The sequence below is a fragment of the Pristis pectinata genome, chromosome 19 (genome assembly GCF_009764475.1).
Source record: "Pristis pectinata isolate sPriPec2 chromosome 19, sPriPec2.1.pri, whole genome shotgun sequence".
Taxonomy (NCBI): Eukaryota; Metazoa; Chordata; class Chondrichthyes; order Rhinopristiformes; family Pristidae; genus Pristis; species Pristis pectinata.
In genome coordinates this window covers 19,772,908-19,798,417 of record NC_067423.1, presented here as the reverse complement: position 1 = coordinate 19,798,417, position 25,510 = coordinate 19,772,908, and the positions used below count along the sequence as shown (strand labels likewise).

Genomic DNA, 25,510 nt, shown 5'->3' with positions numbered 1-25,510 from the left:
CAAGTGAACTTGGGGTCTAGGATTGGGTGGCCAACTGGAAAATCAGAACCTGTAGGACCAGCTGTGATGGCACTCGAATGCTGCTCAGAGCCAAGATGGAAGCCAGATACACCAACAGAGAGTTGGACAATCCAACTGTCTGCAGTAGAGCCTGTTCTTGCAGTGTCACAATTTGGGTATAACCTTATCAATTGGTCTACAACAGCCTCAAGTGCTGAAAAGGTGAAATTTTGGGGTTCAAAATCATCATCATCCTCCCACATTTGCTGCACCTATGTAGGTGGCATGTCACAAGTCACTCATACAAAATATTAGGTGAAGACTATTGCAGAAGTATAACAAGAACAAGAGACCAATGCTAACTGGTAAGGAATGCTCTGACTTGCCACAAGAGTCACTAGTATTCATATCTTGCTTATGGTGTACATTTTCTTTTATTCCTTTGCCTTAGCTGTTATTTATCCCTCAGAACAGTTCTGTTTTATTAAGTATCATTTATAGAGTTTCATTGCCTTTAGTGGTTTTGAAAATTTCAGTTAGCCCAGCAGTCACTGTCCTTTGTGGGAGAGACTTTCACTGTCTGGGAGAGGAACAAAATAGAGGATCCTGAGTAGCCTATGGTTAAGAATATGCTTATTGTTTATTCCCAAATATATCCTGCTGCATTTATGGATTATTTTACATATGTCAGGTAACCTTTGACCTAAACACAAGAATTTAAATGAATTTCAAACAACCTTTTCTTGTAATATCAAAGCTAAAACTGCAAATGCAATTATTCTGCAGGATAGGTGTGGTCTGTTAAGAAAGAAACAGAGTTAACATTGCATCTTTTGTAGTGTAACTGTAGACACTGATCCTTATTATGGAAGAAGGTGGGAATGGTGTTCCATAATTAACTATCCATTCTCCTATCTTGTAGCCTGACTCCACATTGTTTGATCTTATTCATTAGTGATTTATGGAGTTCCTTATTGAATACCCTTAAATCTTAAAAAAAAAGTTGTTCAAGCAAGATTTATCCTTTGGAAATGTAAACCAACTATTTTTTTCTTGCACTCTGAACAGTCTGTTGAATGGTTCCTATTATTGTATATCATTTATGGTTTACCAGTGTTGTTGCTATGCCAGTATTGTGATTGATCTTTATATTTTATCTCAATCTGTATGGATTCTATTTTTGTCTTCATTCGAGGTGTTTTGCTTTTTTCGATTGCCATTGTTATCTCAAATGAGTACTCCCATTTTACTCTTCTGCTTTATTCTCAATCTTGATTTTTTCTGTAGCAATCTCTTAGGTTGAGACTATGTATTGGGGCTAAGGAAAGATTGGCAGTATATAGTAGTACAGAGGGAGGGAGGAAGGGGTAGGAAGAGGCCAGTAGGTGATAGGTGGAACGACTTTGCTACTAACTTATACTCTGCCTTCAAATATAACTAGATTTGGCATTTCCTTTTCTGGATCACCATCATAGGAGACAGACTTGCTACTGCCATCTTCTATAGACCCAGCTCCCACCCTTCCTTGTATAAAGATGCCGACCTTTTTCTGAATTCCTCCATCTCCACCTCATCTGTTCTCAAGACAAGACCTTCTATTCTGGAGCTTCTGAAACATTCTCTCACTTTTCGAAGCATGACGTCCCCTCTGCCAGCTAATGGAGCCGTTACACTCATTTCTTCCATATCCCACAAGTCTGCTCTCTCCCTTCCCCTCAGACAGAATAGTAGAGTTCGCTTTGTTCTCATCTTTCAAATCACCAGCCTCCACAATCAACACGTCATCCTTCGCCATTTCTGCCGGTTCCAAAGTGATCCCACCACCAAAGACCCCTTCCCCTTACCTCCTCCCCACTCCACTCCCCCTTCTGCTGTCTGCAGGAATCATCTCTTCATGATTCCCTGGTTCACCCATTCTTCCCACTCGCCTGCTACCTCCTCCCTCAGCACCATCCAAGATCCTAACCATCACTACCACTTCCAAGTGGGGTAGATGTTCATCTACACCTCTTCCACCTGGTCTACTCCATTGAATGCTCACAATGTGCTCCTCTACACAGATGTAGACTAGGCTATTGTTCTGTAGATCACCTATGCTCTTATCTACAATGGCCATCTTGAGCTTCTGGTTTAATGTCATTTTAAGTCTCCTTCCCACTCTCGCCTCAGCCTTCTCTGTTGCTATGGAGAGATCAAATGCAAATTGGAAGAATATCTTGAGAATATCATGAACAATGGGTTACCTAAATTTGGAAAATTCACACCCCTGGTATTTTCTCTCCCCCCTGTGCCCCCACCCCCACATTCACCAGTGCACTTAGTTTTTTGTGTTTGTTCACCTTTCCCATCCCATCCCATCCTCATCTGGTTCCACCCATCACCTTCCAGCCTCTGTCCCACCCACCTGGTACCATCTGCCCATCAACCCCCTCCAATTTGGTTCCACCCATGCCGCTATATATTGGCAATCTTTCCACTTCCCTCTTAGTTGTGATTCAGGGTCTCAACCTGAAATGCCAGTTTGTACCTCTTGTCTTGACTGAGTTTTTCCAACATCCTTTTCAGTCTGCTCTTGCTTTCTTACTGTCAATGTCCTCCCTTTTCTTTGTGTGACTTTCTTTTAGGCTGATTACATTTTATAGATCCTTTCCCCTCGTAAAATTAAAACTATTTACTCTTTCTTCTAGGGCACAATAATGAGTGATTAGATCACAGTAGTTAAATCCATTCACTCAACCTCAATAAAATTCAGTGCAATTCTGAGGGACTTTCAGGAGAATGCTAGACACAAAAATGCTTGTTATATTGAGCAGTCAATAGTGTACAAAAGGTGATAATAGGGTACAAAACCAAAAGCTTGATCAAAGAGGGTGCTTTTATGGAGGGCTTAAGGGTCAGCTATCCATTGTAGAGCAATTACATTTGGGTATGCTTAAGACCCCAGAAACAGAAGATCCCAACTAACTCAAGATGATAAAAGACATTCGGGAAAGAGAGGGAGCATAACTATGAAGGACCGTAAAAATATGCAAGTTTTAAGATTGCTGGCTCATGGCTCTTGATTAAGCAATAAAGAAAGGTGAATGGGACTTCAAGCAGCAGAATTTTGGATGGCCAAGTTTACGAAAGGTAGAATGAGAGCGACCAGACAGCTCTCAATATATTAATGTGATAATTTCCTAAGATCCTCAGAACATTCTGTTAAATAACTGGCTGTTCCAAAAATAGAATTTTAGTCTTACCAAAATAGTCGTAACAAACAAAGGCCAACCAAGAATTTGCATCACTAAAAGGTTTTTGTTCCATCAGTATAAAATTCTGATAATGCAGTTCCATGGTTAAATGAACTTATTTTAATGGAATAATAATAAAGCTGTGCATAATATTAGTATTGTAATCCAAAAATTGAGCAAACCCAATAACAAGTAGAGAGAAGGAAGAAGCTGTGTCATCTCTGTGAAATGTTAACTCTATCTCAGTCTTCTTAGCTCTCTTTTCTACAGCTGTTACTTAACCTGCTGGTGTTTCAGACATCTGTTTAAAAAGCATCTGCAGTTTTTGCTTTTTTTGAAAGTGTTTTGTAGTTTTGAAACAACCTGCTGCTTGTTTCAAAATGTGTATGAGGGAGCAGATACCAAAGAACATTAATCATTAAAGTTTTAACTCCGAAGATGCTGGTAAACAAAATTTAGGTTAGGGCATCGAACTGTGATGAACAAGAAGGGCTTGTGCAAAATTAAATGGAGGTATTTTAATCCTACTCTCACTGGCTTCCCATGCTCATTTTATGATGATGGGAAGCCAGTGAGAGCAAGATTAAAATAATCAAGTTTGTAATTGACCAAGATACGAAAGGGTTTGTGGTAAATCAGGATGAAATTGCAGATAAGTGGGTAATAGAAAAATATAGCATCAGAAGGTCACCAAAACTGCAAAGTCTGGTTTAGGTTAGGGCAGCAAGCAGGAAGGTAAGGACAATACTGGGGGAAATTGTGGTTCATTAAACAGTAACCCAGAAGCCCAGTAACAGGGAACTTGGCACACATGGAATATCTGAAGAATTTTCAGCTTTACGATAAATGGGTGAGTTAAACAATGTCTGCCTTCTTAACCAAGAGCAGAGAACAGGTCATCAGAAGCCCAGAAACACCCTATTACAAACAGTGAAGAGAGCTGGCAAAGAGCCTATGCTGATGACAAGAATAAAAATGGGAAAAAAACAAATGAGGCTGTAATTAATTACAGAAGAGAGTCAAAAATTATAAAACAGCAGACTTATTTCCAAATGTGTTTTTCCCTTTTGGATGATGAGATAATTACTTGAGACAAACCAAATGAAGCCATTATTAGTTTGAATGTCAACAAGGCTGTATACATTTTGCATTTAAATATTATTCCAGAATAATACATATAACATTCTATGTGCAACTAAGTAATTTATTATTGTAAGTTATCTTGGCATTGCCATTCCAATGAGCAACACGACTTGTGGAAACAAAACAGTTTAATTAGACAGTCACAAGCACCTCAAACAATTGCTATTGTTACAATACCAGAATTATTTATCCACAATCTAGTTATTGCAAAGGCAGATGGATAAACCAGCAAGTGGTAGATTTAGAAATAGTGGCACCATAATTAAAGTGGACAATTGGAATAAAACTAGTCAGTTTACTTTCACATCATTGACTGTTTAGAGGTTAGTGCACACTTGAAGACCCGACAAGTAGAAAATCTCACTACTGATGAGAAAGAACATGCCAGAATTGCATTTGACCACAACATTTGCTATCTAATAAATCTTTCATTACACACAGCAACTCAAATACTTAAAACTAACATTTCAAGAATTCAATGCTTCCATGGATGATTTTTTAAAAAATCCCTATTTACATTGTTAATCCCTGAAAAAGCTACAAAGACCAGTGCAATTTGTTGTGCCACTGTCTGATGCTGAGAAAGCAAAGCTGTAAACAGACCAAGATCAACTTTCCTTTTATGCAAATCTGTAGGGTTTGCTATACAGCAGGCTATCTTAAACAAGTTTTAACATGTTCACTTTTATTTTCATATCAATTAGTATCATTTCTGTATTGACAGCAAAACATTTTAACATAATTTTTGTGACAAAATATTAAAATCTGCACATAGAAAAATCATGTTTTCCTTTTAGTTCCTTTTGCAGCTTTAGTACAGGAGATCACAAATCTTTTCCTTGGATATATACCTTACAATGCTGAAGCACAGTAAGAAATTAAATAAAAAAGATAAAACTTTGTGGAGGACCCATTCTTCTGGGATTCTTAAATAATGACAGATAATTAAAGGATTATTGCAGTGACAACAATACGGGCAATGCAACCAAGCAATTTGTCTCCTTTGAAGGACTGTAATAGGACTAATGTATTTTTGAAAATATGGTGGGATTGCAAAATTACTTACAAGGCATTAATGAACACACAGTACCCAGAAACACAATATTTAACTCTGAGCCAACAAATGTAAAATTTATACAGCCTCATTTGTAAGTAAATAAGCTCCAAAACATGCATTCTCTCAGCACAAGGCATTCATGAAAATATTATAGGTTAAGTCCCATTTCTGTATTATATGGAAAGATATTTTACAGGAAAATCTACAGATTTTACAAGAATAATGCTTCTTTCCTATTGGATACAATTGTACAGCTCTTTGCAATATCTCAGCTACTTCCTTACCTTATATAGTAGCATCTCGCCTTTACCTTGTCATTCAATATTAATACTCATCAGCTAAAACAATTTTCATAAATAAGTACAAAAAATATCCAAACGCATGAAAAAAAATTCTTATTACCTTCAGTTAGGAAATTTAACACGAGATGGTCAGGCGACACAAGAAACAAAGCATCAAGACGTTAAGTGTTTTCAGCAGAGTTAGCTACCTCTTGCTAAAGACAAAAACTACCCTTCCCAAAAACACAGTGCACAAAAGCAGAAGTTCAAACATTAACCGTACTTGAGTGAAAAATGGCCTGATCTTGGAGGCTTGGATTTACACCCTTGATGCTTGAGAGTTTGCCACTTTGCTGGGTCCGTGATAAACATCGTCGTCTCTCAGGAATGTTGGTGAATGCTGCTAAGAGCCTAGCCAGGGGTGTCTGAGGCATTCTGCTGCAGAAGCTCGCTTCTCAGGAACCATTTCTAGCATGGGCAGCAAGAAGTCAGTGAACTGCACAGCTTCTTCATGAGGCCATCCATATTTCTCAATAAGTACATCAAACAGGCTCCAGGGTTTTAGTTTTGTAATATGTCGTAGTTCTCCTGTGCACAAAATAATAAATGTTCAGTAAAATTGACAGGAGTTCATTAAAAATCATTTAGGGGAAAGAACAAATCCTGAAAGAATAAAATGTCTTGGTTTTGCTTTCAACATATAGGCAGTTTCCATAAGCTGACACCTCTAGCATAAATAAAATATAGGATAGAAAATAGTAAAGCCTTTATGGGGTGCTCAACTTTTGCTTTGAAACAAAAGGAATGAGCGCACCATAAACCAAGCTCCTCAGTTGGTTTTCCTGAAGTCAACTTGACTGTTATGGCAACACTTTTATGGAAAATTGATCATTAATACCCTTTAATTACCCTTTTCTACACCATACTTGCTTCTTCATCTAACTCACTCACTTAAATTAGCATTAAGGATTGTCTCACTGCTCTGTACACTAAGAAGTAAAATGCTTGAGCATAGAGTAGTTTAACTACTCTTTGAAGAATGTATATCCAAAGCACAATGTAGAGATGAAAAACATTCTCACATATTCAGCTGAAACCAATTTTTAAAACCACTTACAGAGGTCACATCTTTTTCTAAAAATCAATTCATCACTTTTGTTCAAAACCATTTCAGAATCAGTCATACAGCACAGAGACAGCTCCTTTGGACCATCATGTACATGCCAACCAACAAGCACTCGTCTACACTAATACTATTTACCAGCATTAGATCTGTAGCTTTCTATGCCATGGCAATTCAAGTGCTTGTGCAGATGCTTTTTAAATGTTGTGAGAGTACCTGCCTCTACCACCTTCTCAGGTAATGCATTCTGGATTGCAACCACCCTCTGGGTGGGGAAAAAAAGTCCCCAATTTCTTATAACCCTCTTACTCCTCATATTAAATCCATGCCCTCTGGTTTTAGGCACCTTGCTTATAAGGGAGAATATTTCATTATCCATCTTATCTATGCCCCTCATTATTTTGTATACCTCCAGCCAGCTCCCCCCAGCCTCTTCTACTCCAAGTAAAACAAACCCAGCCTACCCAATGTCTCCTCATAACTGAAACATCCCATCCCAAGGCAACATAGTAGTAAATCTCCTCTGCACCCTTTCCAATGCAATCATGTTGTTCCCATTGTGTCAGACCAATACACTAGTTGTGGTCTAACCAATGTTTTATTAAATTGCACGGTGACCCTCCACGGTCTTATATTCTCTCTCACAGCTAATGAAGCCCAGTATCCCCTATGCCTTCATCACCTTATCTACCTGTATTGAAATTTTTAGGGATCTGTAGACTTGTCCCTCCATTTCTCAACATACACCATAAAGGTAGGGCTCTGGGGAATGTTCTACCCTTATTAGACCTCCAAAATTACCTCACCTTTCATTCATTGTAATCTACAAGACAGTTCATACAATATTCAACTCTCAATATAATAATTTCAGATCCAATTCCATTTTCTTCTCTTGAAGTAACATTGAGTGAATTACAGTGACACTGAAGTTTCTGTGGATATATATGCAGAAAGCTATGGTACCCATAATAGAAAACCTAGTCCTTCTACAGCAATGTACAATTGGAATATTATAGATTCTAGTCAATATTTAATCAAAAGGAGGCAAGTGACATTCCATTACAATATAGAACATACAATTGGATCAGATTGTTCGTTACCCCAGATTCCAGCACCTGCAGTCTCGTGTCTCCATTTTGTATCAGTCAGTTTTTATGATGCAGCATCATCATTGCTCCGTACCTCAACAATCAAAATGTTTTAAGTGTATCTGATCATTTGCATTTTATAAACTCCATATCTAAAGCATTAATCAAGTCTTAATTTCATAAAACAGCATCAACTGTGTTTGCCAAAGGTCTTGCCCAAGAAAAAATCTGATCTACAGACTCACTAATTTTACCCTCACCAGTCAGGCTTGTTTAGAAGAGCCTAGTTACATGTACAGCCCAGGTGAACACAGACTGAGTCTGTTCAGCTTCCCTTTGCTGCTCTTGCAGCCTTGCCATACTAACTGCTTTACTATAGGCTTTCCAATCATCAGTGGGAATCTTCAAGACAAGTCCAGCTCTTTAAAGGAAGCAGCCCATGACATCAGGATACGTGCATGGAGATCACATTAGAAGCTGCAGAGAACCAGCTTTTTGGTTGTTAACTGTATTCACACCAAGCTTCTCCAAGTCTCTGATGCATCACTGCACCAAATGCCTTTTAAAGAGTCCACATTAATTTTACTTACAACCTTGGCCCACCAGTTTAGCACCTCCCAAGAATTTCAATGGATTACTGATGAATGACCTACTGTTGCTAAATCCTGGCCAACAATTTCTACAGCCTCTGTGGTATTAAGATGAGCTCTATAAGTTATTGTTGAACATTTTCCCTTCACAAATGCTGGGCTAACGAACATTCCTGGTGTCATGCCTCCCATTATGAATTAAGGAAATAAATGTTTGCAAAGACTATATATCCTGAGCACTTTTAATGATTTGATTTACTATCTTTCCATTGTTTCACTTCTGAAATCCAATGTAGCCAAATATGGCATGCAAAGCACAACTGATGCTATACATGTATGTTTAGCATGAATGGTCTTGAAACTGATTTGAGTCGAATGTTCAGAGATTAACAACTCCTCCACCTGACTGAGTATACCACAAGTTAATTCAGGTCTCGGGCAACATTGACAAGTTTCAAATGTCAGCCAGTCACTCCCAGCAGCTCACCACTGAAGTGGATTCTAACTTTGAGTCACTGCATGGTGCTCAGTGGCTATCAAATCATTCCTGGAAAAGGATGGAATTGATTATAAGAGGGATGGAGGTGGCAAGAGAGAGACTGTAAATTGGGACATTTGTTGTTGATCATAAAGGGATTGAGGAACAGATTAACTAGTTGGCATGGACATGGTGGGGTGAAGGGTCTTGTTTCTGTGTTCTATAACTCTGATTATCTCTTCCAAACATGGCTGCCCAAAGTTCTGCACTAATTGAATTGGTACACCACCATTTATTTACCATGGAAAAGGTCTGACACCTGTTTAGGCAATATCCACAGACAGCTTTTTTTCTACCTTTACCAGTTTGGCAGGCAGCAAAAGTCTATTACAAAATAAGCTTGCACCAGCTGACGTTTTGGGTTACTATCAGCCTATTTTGTTGCTGAAACACGTGCAAGGCACTTTAAGATTTCCAGAATAAGATCTGATGCATTTCTTTTATTTCTTTGTTACCTCTAGGTGAGGAAAACACCAGATGATTTTAGTTAATTTCAGTGAACACATTACAGTAACAAGATTATGTGGCTGACCACTGAAAAATGTTGCATTACCAGATATTTCATGGATAAGGTCACATCAACCCAGAAAGTGAAAACTCACTTGCCCCTCATCATTCTTTGATGTTTAGTACAAAATAATTTCATAGTACAGTCTGATAACTAGCTTTTCACACTTTCTTGTCAAAAGATTACATAGAACTTATTGGGGTTTTTTTGGGCAGGATAATAAAGGTCTATGAGATCTGCAAAAGTTTGACATGTTGAAAGCTGAGTTTTTTTAAAGATGTCCATCATGCAATTAAACAAGATATGAGAAAGTGGGTCACCTTGTTTGACCCCCCTCTTTATAGGAATGGGAGCAGTTTTCCCTCTCCTACCCTCAATCACTGTAGAAGAATTTACCTTAAACCAAAATACTTCAATTTATTATTTCCCTGTTGATCCACAAGTTAAAAGTCTAAGAACATGGAATTCTATAGAATTTAAAGATGGAATGTCTGGCCACACAAAAGTAGAAGTCATTAAAGTCCATGACATGGAAGTCTTCAAATCCATTGCTCAGAATCATTCAATTTATATACAATCACTAAGGCACTCTTTTAGCACAGTAACTGCCAGAAGGAAATTGCATTTTTAAAAAAATGTGCCCTAATCTGTCTGCCTGCAGGTTGGTTGCATACTATTTTTGGAGATTTTATATTGAAACCAAAATAGGTTTGCAATAAAAATATTTTTAATGTCAGTGGCCCACTTTATTTTCAGTCAGGTATTTTTAAACCTGAGATGGACTTAATTCATTGTCATGCCTTCTTTTCTGGTTATGGTACAAAGCAATTCCCTACAGTAGCAATATTTGGGTCTTTTAAACTTTTAGAACATCTGCCGACTAAATTAAAATGGTTAGAACATAAGAAAATAAGAGTAGGCCATTCAGCCCCTTAAACCTGTCCTGCCATTCAATATGATCATGGCTGATCTGTCCCAGGCCTCACTTCTTCTTCTGTGACAGTTTCCCATTGCCCTCGATTCCCCAATCTTGCAAAACTGCACCTACCTCTTCTTTCAATACCCCAATGTTACAGCCGCCACAATCTCCAGCCATCTATTGCCAGAAATTCCTAATCACCTCTATTTTAAATGACCCTCCAATCTTGCCCTTTTGTTCAAGATTTGCTCACTAATAGAAACATCTTGACATCCACTCTGTCATGCACCCTACAGATCTTATATGCTTCAATAAGATCAACCCCTCATTCTTCTAAACTACCAAGAATATAGATCTAATTTCTTTGGCCACTTGGAATGGGACAACCCTCTCATCCCAGATTTAGCCGAGTGAATATCTTTTGGGGTGCCTCCAATGCAACCCTATTATAGCCAAATAAAATTCCTGGTATAGAGAAAGAAGCAAAGGTTTGCCTCAAAGAAAGAAAATCCAAAGAGCTTAACTAAGGTGAACAAATCCACAACTGAGATATCTGTGCAGGGATCATAAAAGAAACCAGCTAAAGGAATAAATGCCCTTTCTCATTAGAAGCTTCATATTCAACAAGTTGTTTAACTCGCTCAAAAGGACAGTAATGCCAATTTTATACTAAACTTAAAACAATCCTGCTCAAAGTTCTGGAAATATTTTGCATCTTATTTAAATTTTATGTCTGAAGGTGCATAAATTAAATTGTGAAGTGTAAATCAAAAAAAGTGCAGATGCTCATAATATGAAATAAAAACAGAAAATACTTGAAACACTCAGCAGGTCAGGCAACATCTACATAGAGAAACTGAGTTAACATTTCAGATCAAAAGCCCTTTGTCAGAACTGTGAAGAAGTTTAACAAGTTAATTTCAAGTCGCAGAGGAGGTGGGTAGATGATAGATTGGATAAAGGGAACAGGGCGAGTGTACCTATGGGGTAAGTAATAGTCAATGAATTAATAGCAGCAGTTAGAATGTGATAATACAAACACATGTTAAGTGTTGTGAGAAGCAAGTCTGTTGGACATGCTCAGCAGGTCAGGCTGGAAAAACAAAACCTGCTGGCAGAACATAGGACATCCAGCGGGACAACTTTGTTCTTTCCAACCTCCTCCTTCCTGCAAACTAGAACAACTTGTTTTCTCATTTTTCCAGTTGTCCTGAAGAGTCACTAACCTGAAAAGTTAATTCTATTTCTGTCTCCAGAGATAGTGCCTGAGCTGCTGAATATTTACAGCATTCCATTGCTCTTTCAAATTTCTAGCAGCTTTCAGGTGTTCATAATATGATAGAACATTCCTCAGGGCTAATGGAAAACTGTACCACGGATAGCAAAACATAACACTCTTGCTTAAATTCAATTGACAAGTTCTTTCTTATTCTGATTACTTTAAAAACTGCCATAAGTTTTACTTATTAAATATATAATCAATTGTATATAGGTCAACTTATACTTGTAGGTTAAACATGTAATAAATATGTTATAATAATATATAATAAAAGAACTTCATTAAAATCTTACATCATTTATTTTTGAATGGACTCACAGTAAACATTGCAACATACATCTTATAACAGAGACTTCCAAAACTATATTAAGGCCAAGTACAGGTTTCAGCAAGATAAAAATGCTGTATTATAATTTCTCAATAGCCACTTTTTCTAAACATTTATAACCTAATTACTCTGATTTTAATTTCAAGGCATTCTTGCAACGTCCATCTGATTTATACTTAAAATTTAGTGGGAAAACTGACCACCCTTGCATGTAAATATACTAATAATGCCTATCCATTTCTAGAAAGTTTTCAATGAGTTTGATTTAACACCAAGACAAGAAAAGCCAGTGTACTGAAACTGAAAAATAATAGTCTGAAAGGCATACTGACTCAATTATTCAATTCTTGTGCGACTCTCAAAGAAATGTGGAATAATTCAGCATCATGATTAGCATCCATCAGTTTCTTGTAGAATACTTTTTTTCCTCTGACATTAATCATAACTAATATATGTGACCAAAAATTGACAAGGACAATTTTATATTCTCCCAAGCAAATTACCTCTAAACATTAAATGTACTTGAGTCATCGCTTCATAACTATTGTTACCTTTTTTGGTGAAAAACTCCTTGGAATATTTTCCAGACATTGCGAACTTTCGAGGGATTTTCCCCAGCAGTTCAATGATCAAAGCTATGTGATCTGTATTGAAGAATATTGCCAGCAAAACAAAAACAGTTTAATCAGTACAATGCATGCATCATGTGATACTAGTCCTGGTACAGACAAGAGTGTTTCCTCCTTGACACTGAAACAGCCCCATAATAACTCGGGCTCCCATGAATATGAAACTTTTAAATGCATTTTTGTTTTCATTTCCTCTTTTTGGAATTCAGCATTTCTAAAAAATGCTGATAAGTAATGTATTTTAATAAAAATACTTAAATTCAAAGGAATTTGGCAAGATTTATTTTTAAAATGAGGCAGCATTACGAATCACTATTCATCTCATTTAGCCATGTCTGCTCCTATCATTCATATCATTATGTACATTCTGTCATTGAAGCAGATCACAAATTAGGAAATATCCAGCCTGTGTCTGTTTTCAATGGAAGAAAATTTAATTCATGGTACTCCTGCTGTTCATAGCAGACATCTGTTTTACTTAGCAGGCTGGAGAATACATATTATTCAGTAGCCATGGAAAACTCTCTCCACTTCTGTCTGCGTTACAGGACCTTTCAAAGAGAAGAGGTACTACCTCTGCGATTGAAGAATTCCCGAGAATATTTCCCAGAAAGAGCAAAGTGTCTTGGGATATTGCCTAGCAGCTCTATGATGTGTGCTATGTGGTCTATGAGGAAGAGAAAAAGGGAACCAGGAGTGGGTAAGGCAGGGAAGAAAAAGGGTGGGACATAAAGAGAGGAAAAGAAACTAGAATTAGTAAATTTGAAAAACAGATCTAACCACTTATGTTTGCAGCAATCCCATGCAGAGGTTTCTATGTTAGAGTTGGATGCAGCATCAAGATTTGCTGTAAAAGTTACAGAACATTATGTCCATGGTGCTACTGCAAGGGAGTCTACAAGCAAATAGACATGGAAAAGAAAAGGCTGGAACACAGAGGTGATAATCTACATCACCCAGAACAAAATCAAGTCAAATATTCAAAATTTTAAACAAAATGCTACTAAATCAAGCAGACAAAGTGTGCTTAAGGTAGCAGAAGTATTTCCAATATTCAAATGTAAATTTACATTGCCAGCAAAGAAAGATTGCTTTAAAAATCACCATCAAAACAACTTGTTCAAATGTGTAATTGTATGCTAGGCTTTCTTTGATTATTTTAAGGGAAAGGTTATGCATTTCTATGAGACTCATCTTTTAAAGAAGTTCACCCTAATTGGAATATACAGAAAATATTCTTGTCTGCACAGAGTTTACTCCCAACACAAGTCTCCCACTCCTCTTCACCCAATGCAAATATTTTGCTATTTAAATTTCCTATTTGTATAAGCTTTTCCTAAAACATGGCTATGGTATTTATAACCACTGTGCAATGAACTTTCATGAATTCCCCAATAGATTTTTAAGTGTCTACCTTATATTTTAGTCATTAATTTTGTCCTCCCCACAGTTAACAGCATCATCTTGACATCTGACCTCTCAAAACTTAAATAATTTTAAATTGGAATAGGGTATCCTTTGTTAATATGTTACTATTAATCCAGAGATCAAGTCATGAACCAGAGTTCCATCACACTGTACTGAAAAGCACTGGTATGATATTTGGTGACCACTTAACTACTGGATTGTCATAACATCTATCTAATTTACTGATGTTCTTTAGGGAAGGAAACCTGCCTTCCCTATCCTGTCTGACCCATCCAGAACTACAGCAATGTGATTGACTTTTAATAGCTCTCTGAAATGGTTGACCAAGCTACTCAGTTCAAAGAACAAATTTAAGGCTGAATAATAAATGCTGTCTCAACTATTGATATCCCCATCCCATATACGAGTTATAAAATGCCCTGGCAAGCCTTTAAAAGTGGAAGATCAAAATCCTAGGGAACTGATGGGAGTAAAATCAAATACCAATGAACAAACAACATTAATAAGAATAACATTGGATAAACCACCCAGAATCGACAAAGGCAGTGAACATGACAAAATTAGTTCCAGCTCAATCAACTCTAAAATCCTCTTCATAATATCCAGGGTCTTGTCTTTGAAACAACTTTCCCGGTTTTGGTACAAGTCACGCAAAAAACTGATAAAGTCATACACATGGAATCACAACTCTCAGGTAATGTACCAAATTCTTATATCACCATACCTGGGTGTGTCCTTTCTCACACCAATTTATAATAGAAGACAGAATTGTGTTCAGTACTCCTTTGATGAACTGAGTGCAATACCACCTCACATAACTTTATTTTTCGACTCCACCCCTCTGGAGGTGAACTCAAGACCTTGGATTGCTTTTGTAGTTTTACAAATGAACATACAATCAAACATACAAATTAGGGGCAGGAGCAGATGACTCAGCCCTGTCGCCCACTCTGCCATTCAATAAGATCATGGCTGATCTGACTGCAACTTCAAATCCACTTTCCCGTCTTCCTAAGGTGACCGTAATCCTTATAAAAAATGCATCAAACTCTGCTTTAAAAATGTTCAAAGACTCTGCTACCAGTGTTGTTTGAGGAAATCTGCACTCACTTATCTCACAGATATCTATTCTGAAATTTATTTGCCAACTATTAATATTTATAATTGCCAATATACTCTGTCACAGTTCCTGAATGAACTAATTTGTTCTCCACAAATCCTTAAATTGGACTTCTGATTCCCAAGTATTATTTATGTAAATGGTGAAGAACAGTCATCCCAGCACTAAGCCTCGTTGAATACCATTTCCCATGTTCTGCCAGTTTTAGTAATTACTGTCAACATTTATTGATTTCTGCTATGCAGCCAGCTTGCTATTACCTATCCTCTGTCACTATACCTGCTGATGCAATCATGAATTTACTAAAAATTCATAAATTACTACCACCACTTTACTCTTATATTTTGTCTCTTAACTCTTGAATAAGCTTGGTCAAGCATGGCCTTCTCTTTTGAAATCACCACTGATTTTTCTGTAACATCTTTTAAGTAAGGAGTTTCTTACCAATGTTAAGCTTACTGATTGTTAATTCAACCCCCCTTTTCCAATTGGCATCATGTTAGCAATCTGCCAGCTCTCTGGCAATACCCTGATATGGAGGGATATTGTAACACATTCAATGGGAAACACACCAGACATGGATGACAAGTTCCTGTGTTGGAGTTATTAGTGGACTATGTGCCCACAAGCCCTCCACCCACTCCTATACAAACACTGAATAGCTCAATACCTATTGGTGTGTGAAAGCTGAAGCAATAATCTTTTTATTGAAAATTGAGAAAAAAAAACATTAGTTCAAGAGGGCATGTCTGCTTTTGTTACTCCAAAGAAATTATGTCGTCATCTATTTCCTCACCATTCTTATCCTTCATTTGTTAAGTATTGTGTTCAATGCAAATCAAATTACTACTCTTTAATCATTTATATCTGTATATCAATGAATAAGCTATAATCATCATTTAATTATTCACAGGAACAACCATTCATCAATCCACAAATCTTAAATAACAATCCAAAATACAAATTCTCGCAGTAACGGTTACAGCTGTTGGTCACAAATTAAATCAATGAGTTTGAAATAAAAGCTCAGAAATAAAAAGGTATAGAACTGAAAAGTAAATTATGAAGTTGAGAAATAGAAAATGAAATTTTATTTGGTAGTGAAATGATCATTGGACCAGAACATTCAAAGTGAAATGCATTAAAATAAAACATACAAGTTTAATATAAACTTTTCAAATGAGCATATTACTCACCTTCATCCCTGGAATAATCTTCACCAGAATGAGGTTCAAATAAATAATCTCCAGTTGCAAGTTCAAAGGCCTTTTGGGGGATAAAGATATAACAGGTACAATCAATAACCAATCAAAGACATAATTTATCAACTTTAATTTTGTAAAATACTTTTAAAATATTTAGTAAAATATTTGATGTCCCTTTATGAATGCCTTAATAACCATTTTCTTTTCTGCAAGTAGCCAAATAAGTCCAGTGTGACATTACAGCTAAAGGAAGATCAAATAGACAGAATTATTTTGCTCTTTAACATGTCCTTGGGGCTTTCAAAAGCACTTCACATCCGATTTTGAAATGCAGTCACACTATTAAGTAAGTAAAAGTGGCAGCCAATGCAAATAAAAAACCCTCACACTGTAAATGAAATGAATGACCTGCTGCTCTGTTCTTATTAGTTTTGGTAGACAGAAAGAATAGATAATTTGGCAAATTTCTGCTACATTATGTTATGGATTAACGTTTTATTCATATATTTGTTCAATGGTTTACACAATGGTCTGATAGAAAACTTTTATTGGTTAACACCACTTTGATATTTATGTGCCATCCTAGGTTTGCCTTTGTAAAGGCTTGAACTCACAATCTTTAGACTCTGAAAGAAGCATAGCTCTACTAAACCAACCTGATGCATAAGGTTGGATTTTACCATTGAAATGAAGCTGAAACAATCAATGTTCACTGTCATTACCGCATAAGACTTTCAGTGAGTTCTGCAGAATACACAATTACATTTGGAAATTCTCAAGTTGCTATCAGTTTTATTGCTCTGTCACAGAGAATACCACTTTGTGTAATTAGCAGACAAAGATGAAGTGAAACAACTTTTAAAAACCATTTTTGCTGTAAAGTTCTTGAAAATTCCCTGAAAATGTTCTTTTGTTACATGAAGTGCAAGTGTTTTTAAGAGCATACTAATCCATGTTCACTATTTAATAACATCTCTGATCCTTAAATCTGAATATCTGGATTGTCATTCTATCACTTACGTTAAAATTTAATGAATTTAAAAAATATTTTTAAAATGTATGCATATTTCAGCTTCTACCTTAATGACATGTAATTTTCAATCTTTATTTTTGCTCTATAAAGCATTTAAAATATTACTTAAAAGTTGTGTTTTACTCCCTTGCTGTCCTTGAAAATTCTTCAGGTTAGATGTGCATCACTGTTAGTGAACACCAAAGATCCCCGATGTCAGACCCTAACATCAACTGACATCAGAAAATGGTAAATCCGCACCATAAAAACTGCTAGATCTTTCTGGCTAAGCTTTCCTTGAGGTCAGGGTCTAGTGCTACCACTTCCCCATTAACAACAAAATCCAGGGACAAAAGGTAAGAAATATACAAGTTTAACAAATTATGAAAAACAACAACTTGAAATAGTAAGCTCCAAGAATTTAAATGTTACATCATTCACATAAATTAATGCAGCAAAATTTAACATAAATATGGTTTTGCAGAAGCAATGATTTTTGCAATTTTGGAAAAAAAATCACAAATTTCAAAATACTTAGCTTACCATACAAGCTGTACTCCACACATCAGCAGGTGTACTGTACCCAGCACCAATTAGAACTTCTATTGATCGATATTGTCGCGTCTGGATATCTTCTGTGAAATGCTTGTGCTGTAATTAATTTTTTAAGTTAATTTTTGCACAAACATATACTATAGATTGTTTGTTCAATCCTACAAAATTCATGATAAATGAACTGGTCAGAAAAAAAAAATCAAATTAGGGATTCAAAATTGGAAAGCAATTAGAATATTGATTGATTCACAGCAACAATTGAATGATGAATCTGCAAAGATCTGAGCCAATCATATTCACATAGATTTTGGAGACAGCTTTTGAGAGTTTTAACTCAACTTTTCAAAACAAATTTTTTAATGTAACCAGCATATTATTTGGTTTGACCTCTTAAAACATAACTTTAACTTGATCTTATTTCTATATTTCAAATTTATCATTTTGCTAAAAGAATAAACAAATTCATAGTCAGGTTAGCAGAATTACAGTCAATGTTCACTTTCAAAGCCATTTTAAGATTGATAAAACAATTTCAGTTTCAGAAACAGTGTTCATTTTACTGACTTCGTTTGCTCACCTCCTTTCAAAACATCTTGGAAGCAATTAGACACTGGAAAATTGCATCTTTACTTCCCATTTCTTTTGAACTGTGCAAATACAGGGAGGTACCTATATTGTGAGATTGTAATTCTAGCACTAAATGCCAGTAGCAAGTGGCTGCTTTCAGTGCTCTGCATGACAATGTTGCTTGGCCTCAGATGATCAACCAACTACACAGGAATAAATCTTTTCTCTTTGGAGCCTGATTGGTATGGTCAGGTTAATACCAATATATGCTTATTTTTATGCTTAGAATCAGATTTACTATCACTGACTTATTGACATGAAATTTGTTGTTTTGCGGCAGCAGTGCTGTGCAAAGATATAACATTACTATAAATTACAAAATAAATAAATAGTGCAAAACAAAAAGGAATAACAAGGTAGTATTCATGGGTTCATGGACCTTTCAGAAATCTGATGACGGAAAGAAAGAAGCTGCTCCTAAATTGTTGAGTGTGGGTCTTCAGGCTCCTGTACCTCCTCCCCAGTGGCAGTAATGAGCAAGTTAAATTGAGCAAGTTAAATTGAGCAAGTTTGGTCTCTTTAACTTAAACTGGACTCGAGCTAACATTGCTAAAATTAAAGAACACTATCCTTACTCAGTACATTAAGCAGCCCCTAATTCAATTCTAAACTCAGGCAATTTGATTGAAAAACAGGACTAGAATAAGTTTGTTTAATTACATTTCTATAAAATGTCATTTCATAGAATCTGCAATTACGTGATCATAAAACCCAATCTGAATTTTCTGAACAGTACTTTAATAAATGTTAAGCATTATGTACTTACAACCCAGCAAGCATTTCCCAGGTCAGCTATTTTAACTCTGATTTTCTCTGCATTTCTTGGATCAAGTGGATTTACCAACAAATCTGCTGCACGAATTTTTACTGTAAAACATAAATAATTAGGATCTTCAGAGTTACTCTGGTAAAAAAGGTCATCACATGAAATGTTCAAACTGCAATTATCTGTATGAACAATAAGAAAATACACACGTAACATCCCAGATTTTGGAGTACTATTTATAGCAAGGCTGTCAGCACTTGCTGTGGTCGCAGGGTAAAACAGAAACTATGATCCGGTATCTAGACATAGAGTTAAATGTGGAAATCTGTCCGTTTCTGTCATTGATACCTACTCTTCCATAGATTTCAATGATGCAGCCTATGAAGTGGAATCAACACAGAGATCACGGTAATTATGTATTAGTCATGCACCAGAAATAGATTAAAAAGTTTGGAGCCATCACATCAATTACTGAAAAACAGCTCTGGCACTGAAAAAATAATATTCTACACTTTCAAGACTAAGACAATTAGTGCTGCAGACCTCATTTAACTTTTTTTTTACTTCTATTATTTCTTATGTCCCATGCTTGTGTGTCCCTGAATCTTCATTTTGTTTCCTGTACAATGGCTTAAATGTAATTGGTATTTTCTCATTTTTAATTTCCATTCTAATAGTCCTTCTTTAATCTGTCTACTTCAGTAAGGATTCATCAGTCTGTTCAGTTGAAGAGTTTTCCAAATGCTTTCCTTCTCGCAGAAGCCACAGATCCCCTATAGATGGAGCTGCACTGCACAAGACTCTGAAAAATGAGAAACCTTTATTGATAAGTCTGTGAAAAATAGATCTTGGCAACCTAACCAAGGTGAATCATGGTGAAATTAAGCCCAACATACTGCTCCTGCAGAGGAAATTATCAATTTATATGTCAGCTATTAATTATTGATATTAAAACAGTATTACAATCCAGAAGAAAGGCTAGTTATCAAGAAAAGGTTTCCAACAGTAACTGTTTGAAATCTTGTCCTAGGTTGAACTTCAACACCACAAATAAAGTTCCCATAGAATCACTATACGTGTTATAGAAGTGACACTTAAGTGACACACATGGCAACTTAAATACCAACAAAAAGGTGCCCTACACTTCAAGTAGCTGGCAACTCTCAAACCACTCTGAATAAGAAGCCAAGTTAAGCCAGACCAAATAATTATTTACACAGGAGTGGGACACTGGCCTTTAGCTTAAGTTGTGAATACAAGCCAAAAACCTTCAATTAAGTATATGATAACCTCAACTAAAAACCATGTTCAGAAGGTACAAGATTTGTTTTCTATGGGAAGTTTGGCAGCTGTAACACATGTGGATTATATAATATTGGGCTGGTATCACTTTAAGGATAATCCTACGTGAACAACTGCTCTCTATGTCCACATTGCAATCATTTTTAGGGCAGGACATTCAAGAGACACCATCTGCCTATCTCTGCAGAGAAGCTGCCTCCCTATGTGATAATGGGCACACAGTGGAGAAATGCTACTTTGAATAATGCAAGCTCCTTTATTTGTTAATTGAAATAACTGCCAATCCACCATTAATGATAAAAGGATACTGAGGCAGCAGCACGTTTCTAACCTCTGCCATCACCACGGAAATTCTGAAACTCAACCTTTATTTAATGCTTTGGAATTTACCATGAACATACGGTTTTGATTTTTTTCCAGCTAAAGCATGGTCTTTTACTCAGTTTCATTGAAAACTATTCTTACTGTTTAAAAAAATTAACCACAGCATATTTTAAAGCTCCTTTCACCCAGCAGCAGACAATAAATTAGTGGGGTGAAAGATTTCCATCCTTAGAACTACCCAAGAACAAATGAGGAATTCAAATGAAGTCATCCGGCCACATCTTAACAATGAGAACAAAAAGCAAGAAAAATTATGAATGAAAATCCCTTCTAATGCAATCTCCCATCCAACTGGTGGTGCAGAGGTCTGGCTCTTGCCCTGCCACACCCTTGAGCCCAAACTTCTAACTGCTGTGACAGTGGTGTTCTATACAGTAATGGGGAATTCCTGCTCTCATAAAAATTTCCTTCTCACTTCTTTGCAAGAAACCCATACTGACTTTGATCTACATGAGCAGAAACTGATATACAGTATTTACTACATCCCACACAGAGGATATTGACATACTTGTTTGTACCACTGTGAGCAAATAATCAAAATTGATGATCTAATATTACTATTTAGAATGTGGGGAAAGCCTGTAATCACTCTGGCAATACTCTAAAACAATGCAGAAGATTGATGTTCCAGCTCTACAGATGTTTAAAGTGTTTGACATCGACAAATATTTAATTTTATGAGGACAGTTCCCATTCTTTGGATTTTTGGGAATTTTTTTTAGGCCAGCATTTAACATGTAGGTCAAAAGAATAAGATCATTCCTTCAACTGTGTGCCAAAGTACTAGGTTTCTGGGGGTTACTACCAGGTCCACAGCAAACTCAGCAAGCCATATTACCATCCCGATGGAGTTTTATTCCCTGATGCCTTCCCTTGCATGATCATTTTGAAAATTATCTCAATGTTTATGAAGTACTTGACATTTATTAACAAGGCAAGCTCATGAAATGGTTGGCAATACCCCCACCTCCGCCCCCAGGAGAAGACAAATAACTATTTAGGACTGACCAAAGAACTGTTCTAAGACATTTCACTTAGAGAAGATTAGGAGGACTGTGTTTCAAAGACAAGCAAAACACAAAGTAAGAAATGCAGGAACTTTAAGAAATCAATCTGAGATATGGACTGTAATACTTTCACAGTATTCTGTAAAGCTGCTAGCCATAAGATAACGTTGACAGCTGATCAGCCTAGGGATGGGGTCTCACTGGCTATCAAGGCAATTTAAAGATAACAGTCATAAGTTGTTGGATCTGCATTACTCTACTTTTGGTCATGTGAAAAATGGGATCTTGCCGTAAATTTGCTTGTGATCAACCAGGAATCTGTTGATTTGTCTCATAAATATGAATGAAACTTGCCAAAGTTGGTTGGCATTTCATGTCACAAGAACCTGATGACATGATTTACAGCTACTCAACCTCAGAATCACTGAAAAAGAGTAATTCAACCTCTATAGTTTCATTCCTGCAGGTAGTAAGTTGTTCGAACAGGGTTTTTGTTTAAATTACAAAATTTTTTTTTATTATTTTCTTTTTAACTGTGTTTTTCTCCATCAAACTTTCCCTCCATTTCTCTTTCAGTATCTAATTTGACTCCAACTCATCTATTTCATTCTTCATTATTCAGGATGCAGCTTAATCTTTAATTTTAATTGACTATGGAGATATAGTGTTGATTCAGGCATTTGCCAAGGTCTCCAGCACGACATTATCTTCTCACATTGCCTGCAATGTGGGGTGCAAATAAATTGAAGCTGAAAGAAGAAAATCCAACTAGTAAGTCATATCATGAAATATCATGTATCAGTAAGTTCTGTATCATTTAAAAGAAAATTCAAAGGCTTATAAACAATGCCACATGCAATTTACAGAGATTCTTTCACCTCAATATGGCGGTGTTCTTATTACTATGTTTAAGTTGCTTGCTACAGGAATCAACAATCAGATACAATTCTGGCAATTATACTACCATGTGAAAAAATATTTTACCTAGAACATAAAGTTATATTTCTCCGATATTGGTTGAAAATATTAGCCACTTGATAATGCCGTAGTGATTGCTTTTTATGGAAAGTTTTGTGAAAAGTGAAAAGTGAATTTTGTGGAAAGTTCTCTCTGTGGCCAGTGCTCAGCACTGTCAAATCACCACTGTCCACAAAACCTATGCTTCTTCAGTTTGTTGCTGTTATTTGTTAAATTTTTCTTGTTAAACTATTCATATAAATAGAAATATAAAACAAATTCAAAGTGACATCAGAATGGATTAAGGATATATAATTTTAATTCCTTTATATTCATTTTGTGAAAAGACAAATAATGTGGAAACTCACATTTTGGCACATCTCCGGTACTGGATGCAGATACAGTTCTACTTCTATCTTGTGATGGACTACTGTCTTCACGCTCAGTCACTGTTGACCCGTCTGATCCACAAGCTGCAGATTCTAAAAGCTTGGAAAATACAGATTCAGACATTTCAGAGAATTGTGACTCTGGACTCTTATTCTGTCCATTTTGTAAATCACCATTAAACTGTCCATAAGGATTATTGTAAGTTAAATTTTCAGCATTTGGTCCATCAACTGGACTATCTTCTGCATTGGGACACTCATCATCATCCTCATCCTCCTCATCATCATCCTCTTCCTCATCACAAAATGGCTCAAGTAAAAATGGACCATTTTCAATGTGCCCATTTGTTTTCAGCGATTCATCACATTTCGTCTCTGTCCTGGTAACCACATTTTCTACTTCATCTTTTCCCACATTTTCTTTCTCTGTGTCTTCTTTTTCTTCCTGATCATCAACTTCATCTAGTAAATTAATAAAACATAAACTTATTCATGTCAAATCATACAAATAGATCGAAGCAGGAAAATCCAGAAACAATTAAAACCCAAGATAAATAAGGCATGTAATACAAGCAAACTGGCCTCGAAAAGATGAGGGAATATGAAAATGAATGAGTGGAATATTGGAGAAAATGGTTATCCTCAAAACAATTTTGTGGGAGAGAAGTACTGTTAAATAACAAATGTATATGAAATGTGAAAACAGTAAATGTGAAATCAGTCATGAAAAATTAATCCAAGATCACTTTTTAGAAATACAAACAAGAGGTTAAAACAAATTCATAAACTGACCACTGAAGTTTAAAAATGAGAAACTTGAAAGTTCCTCCAGTGCTTTAATGTCAATACAAAAAGTGGCAAAGTTTAGGAATGCTATGGATAATTTCTTTTTTTTTGGAGAAGAATCTTTTCTAGGAACACTTACTGCATTCATTACGTTGCTCCACATCTACCTCAGGATCTATCACTGTTTCCTTCAGCTCAACTACCTTCTCTCCTTCTTGATCATTTGGTGTAACAGTTGTTAAAATCTCTTCCATCTTCTTCCTCTCTGCCTCTTTCTCCAGCTCTTCTATCTCTTGCATACGTTTCTCCAGAAGTTCTGCCTGTCTCTTTTGCTTTTTTTTCAGCTTTTTCTTTTTGTTTTTAGACATCTTTCCTCCCTAAAACATTTCAAAGATCGTGTATTAATAAACAGGAATTGAAAATTACCATATTAAAAATACCAGCACCGAGGAAGAACATATTTCAGGAAAAAGCTTTGATTTGTTTGATGTAACAAAATTTGAAAACAATCTTTACTGAAAATCTTTGCACACTCTCTGATGCCTTCCTTCTATAAAGTCTACTGAAGACAGAAGATTAAATACAGTGAGGTTTACAGCCTAGAAGGCTGCAAGACAATAAGAGGAGAAATCCGAGAATGATCATCTGTCTTCATCATTTCCCTTGAAGTGCTAATGGAGATGTAAAGACAATACAGTAGTAAGTGGAGCATGAGATGTCAACAAAACAAATTTATTGGTTTGTAAAAGTGCAGTTTGACTGATTACATCAGTGTTTTGCTGCTCCTGAATGCTACACTTAAGCCATAACATACAAAAACTTTTATACAAATGATGCTTTTCAGAATTTTCAGATGTCATTGATGCATTCTTGATGTATTATCACTGAAGTAAAACAGGGAAGCATGGAAACTAATTTGCACAAAACAAGATCCCACAAGTGACCAAATAATTAAATTTAATCATGTTGTTGTAGGACAACAAAAAATTTCCCCCATTTTTTCCTCAAATAGTACAATATGATATTTTACAAACACTGAAAGAAAGCATGCATTTTCTTAGTCTAACATCCCATCCAAAATTCAGGAATTCCAATACTTGGGTGTTTTCTTGGTATTGCCAGTTTAGATGATACACTCAAACACATGAAATCCGACCTTCTGTTGCAGAGGTAAGAATGCAACCAATTTGATTATTTGAAAGTCAGCATCCCTAGAATCCTGTGGTAATTCAGAGATGCCCATGCTAAAACTAACC

At 36.2% G+C, this 25,510-nt stretch overlaps 1 protein-coding gene across 6 annotated transcripts in view; it reads right to left on the bottom strand.

The window, feature by feature from the left end:
- Positions 1–2,502: 2,502 nt before the first annotated feature.
- The window catches only part of srpk2 (SRSF protein kinase 2), a 141,936-nt gene continuing 118,928 nt past the window's right edge, over positions 2,503–25,510 (bottom strand). For 3 of the 6 annotated variants that reach the window (XM_052033949.1, XM_052033951.1, XM_052033950.1), the window contains 8 exons: positions 24,394–24,631; positions 23,448–23,930; positions 19,430–19,530; positions 18,025–18,132; positions 16,461–16,530; positions 13,291–13,383; positions 12,639–12,731; positions 2,503–6,302 (listed from right to left, as the gene is read on the bottom strand). In XM_052033949.1, coding sequence (XP_051889909.1) covers positions 6,118–6,302; positions 12,639–12,731; positions 13,291–13,383; positions 16,461–16,530; positions 18,025–18,132; positions 19,430–19,530; positions 23,448–23,930; positions 24,394–24,631 — 1,371 coding nt within the window. In that variant the 3' untranslated portion in view covers positions 2,503–6,117. The remainder of the gene's footprint in view (positions 6,303–12,638; positions 12,732–13,290; positions 13,384–16,460; positions 16,531–18,024; positions 18,133–19,429; positions 19,531–23,447; positions 23,931–24,393; positions 24,632–25,510) is intronic. The other 3 variants (XM_052033952.1, XM_052033954.1, XM_052033953.1) reach the window with 2 other exon arrangements.